Source organism: Aquarana catesbeiana, unplaced genomic scaffold (assembly GCF_042186555.1).
Source record: "Aquarana catesbeiana isolate 2022-GZ unplaced genomic scaffold, ASM4218655v1 unanchor228, whole genome shotgun sequence".
NCBI classification, from domain to species: Eukaryota; Metazoa; Chordata; class Amphibia; order Anura; family Ranidae; genus Aquarana; species Aquarana catesbeiana.
In genome coordinates, this window is record NW_027362655.1 from 3,943,347 (window position 1) to 3,949,346 (window position 6,000).

The window sequence follows — 6,000 nt, forward strand, 5'->3', positions numbered from 1 at the left end:
ATACTGCGGTAAACGTGCACCAAGGCACTGAAATGTATCCAAGGCACTGAAATATATTGCTTCAAATGTGCATCAACGCACTGCAATATACTGCTGTAAACATGCACCAACGCACTGAAATATACCACATTAAACATGCACCAACACACTGAAATATACTACATTAAGCGTGCACTAACACACTGAAATATACTGCAGTAAACATGCACTAACGCACTGCAATATACTGCGGTAAATGTGCACCAACGCATTTAAATATATTGTTTTAAATGTGCATCAACGCACTGCAATATACTGCTGTATACTGCAATAATGCACTAAAATATACTGCAGGAAACCTGCCCTGACAAAATAAAATGACACTAAAGTAAAAATGAATGGTCACACTACACTCACACTGCATTATCATTAGATTCACACTAAATTGACAATAGAATCACAATAGCACACTAACTATTAGCACTGAACAGAGCCCTGTTCTATCTCTCTGTATGCCATTATCACTACACTACAAGTATCTGCTATGGGAAGAATATTTTTATAGTGTGGGGTGGCACTAAGAGAAATGAGCCATGATTGGAGATAGTCATCATGACCGTGTCCAATAATGGCTCTCACAGTACTATGTGCACTGATTGGGCAAAGCTTTCATTGCTTCAGCTAATCAGGACTTCCAATGCACTGTGCAGTGGCGAAGTGCATTGTGGTCGTTCGGCTGGCTGAACAAACAGTCGAACACCCTGACAATTTGGATGTTCACCACACTGCCAATGTTTGGCCCAAACTCATGCTCGGGTCGAACCGTTCAGCCAACACTAATCTAGATCACCCAACCACAGCATGGCAAGCTCTCAGCTGATGAAGTAAATAGGAGGGGATCTAGATGTGACGTTACAGCTAGTAACAGATCCTGGATAAGGACATCATCTGTTGAAGTCCAGGTAAGGAACTATTGATGCAGAGTACGTTCAACTGGTTGTTGGAAATAACTTGCTGTAATAATAAATCAATGTGGATGTAAGCTGCCTTATTCCATGGTTAATGACCATGTCAGTATAGTCCTCCACTGCACAATAGGATCTTCAGTGTGTGCACATCACAAACCATCCACACATGTATGAAGCTAGTGAGACCAATCTGAGAGTAATCTGTGGCCGACAGAGCCGTGTATGGCCACAGGCAGTAGTTCTATAGTGGCTGGGGGGAGAACTCAGTGAAGGAGCTGATCTCCTCTGACATGCGGGATCTTGCCAGACCAACATTCAGAGCAGAACACAAGTCGGCGGCTTCAGACAGACATATCTGACACCCCCATAATCGGCACTATGAAAGTTCAGCAGCAGAGATAAAGAGCCCCAAGTTACAATGTACTCTAGGGGAAGTACAAACTCACTGTTAGCCGGTTGTTCACCACTAGACTGCTCACCATAGGATGTGTGTGATGTTGTGAGGCAGTGGCCAGCTGAAAGCAGTTCCATGATGGAGTAATGGATCTGTCTTCCTAGTTGCTGTGTCAGCCATGCAAGCCTGCACATGTGCAGTGATGACCGTGATGGTGTTTAGCCCGTCAGCCAGTTTTGATAGCTATAACTGTGGTTCCATCATAAGTGGGATTCTGTAGTGTGGGAACAGTCGGTCAATACGTTTCGCCTGCTTCCTATGACTGCTTCGTCAGGACCCACTAAAATAATTGCATTTCCAAATTCTGTGTGAGACCAGATACAGTGAATGCGGGGTCCTAGGTTTAGTAACACTTTAACACGCAATACATTCTCCCACCAATACTGCAATGCTCACTGAATCAGAGTAAACACTTGGCAATATCAGCATGTAAGACACAATTTATGTTTCTAAACTGGATTTATGTAGAGCCTGGGATTCAGCTGTCAGCAAAATGTTTGTCTTCTTCATAGGTGTTGCTCTACCTAGGCATCTGGAGCTTATGTCTTTTGTCTTCTGCCCCATTCCCGGGTCTAGCAAGATCTCTGACAGAGTAATTCTCCCAGGGTTACTTGCTCTGTTGTCTGCTGGCTGTGCCGGGTGGAGGAATATGTCTGTATAGTCTCAGACCCAAGTCACTGAGTGTAGTCTCGGGAAATGGGAGGCAGCGGTGTGGGACCTCTTCAACTTGTCTCATGTAAACATTTAGGTTATACTGATTACTGAATACCAATATTATGAATCCTGACCCTTACACTATATAATTTATATTGTACATTACATACTCCTGACCCTTCCACTATTTACTCTATGTTGTACATTACATACTCCTGACCCCTGCACTATATACTATACTATATATATGTACAGAGTGTATGTATGTGTGTGTGTATGTATGTATGTATGTTATGCATTACATCATTCTGATACTATATAGTCCTATCTGTTGTATTTTATACAATATGTTGTACATTACATAGTCCTGACTTCTGCTCTCTCCCCTCTACCCACTGATATATAAACATAATATGTATTCTCTTTTGTTACACCCATTTCTTACCAGCTGGACAATTTATAGCTAATGATTTGATTGGAGCACAGACTTTTACATGTTGACAATAATGTGATAACATCCTCAAACTTTGGAACCTTTAAACAGAAAGTGATAATGGGGAGGAGTCAATAACCCAGTGATGGTGGTCTTCAGGATCAGCCCAGTCTTCATCTTTGTTGTTCTCCCCCATCTTCACTCTCTGACCTCTAGTGGGGCTCAGCCAGTCCTGGTTTAGGGGAACTAATCTGCTGGTGTCTAGTAATAATCTTTTTTTTTTTCTATTTTAGTAGATGGACGGGAGATGAGGAAAACCTCAGATTGTCTCACTTTGTCTCCAGACTGTAAAGTAGAAGATGAGGACATCACACAGTATAGTCCAGGAGAAAACCCGGCTACTTCAAATGTCCATCCGGCACCACACAGTGTAGATGGACCATCGTATTCCTCTTATCCTGAGGAACCTCAGACTGTGAGGGACGGTGCTGTCTTTCCAACAGATAAGAGGTTTTCCTGTACTGAGTGTGGGAAGTGTTTCCATTTAAAATCCCGTCTTAATATTCATAAAAGATCTCACACAGGAGAGAAGCCGCATTCCTGTCCTGAGTGTGGGAAATGTTTTTCACAAAAGTCCAGTCTTCAAGTACATCAGAGGTTTCACACGGGGGAGAAGCCGTATTCCTGTTCTGAGTGCGGGAAATGTTTTGTAAGGAAAACAGAACTTGTCACTCATCAGACATCTCACACTGGGGAGAAGCCATATTCCTGCTCTGAGTGCGGGAAATGTTTTGTAAGGAAAACAGAACTTGTCACTCATCAGACGTCTCACACTGGGGAAAAGCCTTATTCCTGTACTGAGTGCGGGACATGTTTCCATTCTAAATCCAATCTTAATGTGCATAGAAGAACTCACACGGATGAAAAGCCATATTCGTGTCCTGAGTGTGGGAAATGTTTCCGTATTAAATCTAGTCTTAATATACATAAAAGATCTCACACGGGGGAAAAACCGTACTCCTGTTCTGAGTGTGGGAAATGTTTTGTAAGGAAAACAGAACTTGTCACTCATCAGACATCTCACACTGGGGAGAAGCCATATTCCTGCTCTGAGTGCGGGAAATGTTTTGTAAGGAAAACAGAACTTGTCACTCATCAGACGTCTCACACTGGGGAAAAGCCTTATTCCTGTACTGAGTGCGGGACATGTTTCCATTCTAAATCCAATCTTAATGTGCATAGAAGAACTCACACGGATGAAAAGCCATATTCGTGTCCTGAGTGTGGGAAATGTTTCCGTATTAAATCTAGTCTTAATATACATAAAAGATCTCACACGGGGGAAAAACCGTACTCCTGTTCTGAGTGTGGGAAATGTTTTTCAGCGAAGTCCCATCTTTACACACATAAGAGATCTCACACGGGGGAGAAACCGTATTCTTGTTCTGAGTGTGGGAAATGTTTTTCACAGAAGTCCACTCTTTACACACATCAGAGATCTCACACAGGGGAGAAGGGATTTTCCTGTCCTGAGTGCGGGAAATGTTTTTCAGCGAAGTTCAGTCTTTATAATCATCTGAGATCTCACACAGGGGAAAAGCCGTATTCCTGTCCTGAGTGCGGCAAATGTTTTGTACGCAAACCAGATCTTGTCAAACATCAGAGGTCTCACACGGGGGAAAAGCCTTATTCATGTCCTGAGTGTTTGAAATGTTTTTCAGTGCAGTCCCATCTTTACAGACATCAGAGATCTCACATGGGGGAGAAGCCACTTTCCTGTCCTGAGTGCGGGAAATGTTTCTCAGTGAAGTACAATCTTAACAGACATCAGAGATCTCACACAGGTGAGAAGCCATATTCCTGTTCTGAGTGTGGGAAATGTTTTTCACAGAAGTCCGATCTTTACACACATCAGAGATCTCACACAGGGGAGAAACCATATTCCTGTGCTGAGTGCGGGAAATGTTTTTCAGTGAAGTACAATCTTTACACACATCAGAGATCTCACACAGGGGAGAAGCCATATTCCTGTTTTGAGTGCGGGAAATGTTTTTCACAGAAGTCCATTCTTTCCAGACATCAGAGATCTCACACAGAGGAGAAGCCCCTTTCCTGTCCTGAGTGAGGGAATTGTTTCTCACTGAAGTCCTGTCTTCCTGTACATCAAGGATCCCACACAACCCTTGAGGTGTATTAGTGCCTTGAGAGCAGGAAATGTCTTCTATATGAATGTTGCTGGACATCACAGCTCTCATGTGGTGAAGAAGCACACCCTGATATACACATCAAATATACTCCATGGCTGATCTTCATCATGTAAGAAACAGTTCATAAGGAGATCAGCGATCACCAAAGACATGGATGAAGTGTTGGCCATTGATAGCAGTAGAATAATAATACATTAGCTTCATTGAAGTACATTTTAAGGTGTAAGCTTTCACAAGAACTTAGAGGTCTGTTTTAAAAAAAAAAAAAAATACTTGAATAAATATGACACACATTTGCCCAGCTATGATGAATATTGTCTGAATTTATTTCATGTAGTGATTTCCTACAATCATCTAGTGCTAATAGTGTTTCACTGCAGTAATATTACTACATTATGGACACTAGATGGAGCTACACACTGGGCCCTCAGAGCTCTACATAGTGGAATTGGTGCTCAGGGAGGCCTAGGACACTTTTGGCATCAACTGGGAAGAGTTGGGATTCTTTCTTCATCCCCCACCTGTGAACTCTGGACGGCATGTGTACATGTGCAGTGCAGCCGGAGGACATCAGAAGTGAGGCGTTGCTTGTGTCCATGTTTGGCGGCACAGCAATGCACCCAGAGTATTCATGGAGAGTCTCCGAGTGCTGTAAGCGGCTGGCAGTTTTCTTCCCCACAGACACAAACCCCAGACATACATAGTTGCAGCCTGGAAGACTCCTGCTGATATACACAATGGGGGTTATTTACTAAAGGCAAATCCACTTTGCAGTGCAAGTGCACTTGAAAGTAAAGTTGCTGTAGATCCGAGGGGGACATGCAAGGAAAATAAAAAACAGCATTGCACATGATTGGATGATAAAATCAGCAGAGCTTCCACTAATTTCAGATCTACCCCTTGGATTTAGAGTGACTGCACTTTCAAGTGCACTTGCAATGACTGGTAACAAAAGGGAGCAAAATGTACATACTCCTTCCTGATGGGAGCAGTGATGGGCACTGACAGGCTGGGTGGGTGATCACCTGGGGTAACCAGTGCACAGTGTTCTCTCTAGACATGTGCACCGTCAATAAATTTGTTTTGTTTCATTCCGTTTCATATTAGAATTATTTCGTAATTCGTGTCCGAAATTCAATTTAAATATGTACGAAATATGAATTTTCGTTCATTAACTTTTTGTAACAATTACGAATGTTCGTTATGATGAATTTATCATTATGAGGGGCTCCCACCATCCCTGTGCTGTGCTGTGCTGTGCTGACTTCCTGGGTTTTTAACTTTTAGGTTCGTTAACTTTTGGTA

At 42.6% G+C, this 6,000-nt stretch overlaps 1 protein-coding gene across 1 annotated transcript in view; it reads left to right on the forward strand.

The window, feature by feature from the left end:
• Positions 1-5,786, forward strand: part of LOC141121732 (uncharacterized) — a 92,444-nt gene extending 86,658 nt beyond the window's left edge. The window contains 1 exon segment of the mRNA XM_073611443.1: positions 2,782-5,786. Coding sequence (XP_073467544.1) covers positions 2,782-4,685 — 1,904 coding nt within the window. The 3' untranslated portion in view covers positions 4,686-5,786.
• The last annotated feature ends 214 nt before the right edge of the window (positions 5,787-6,000 follow it).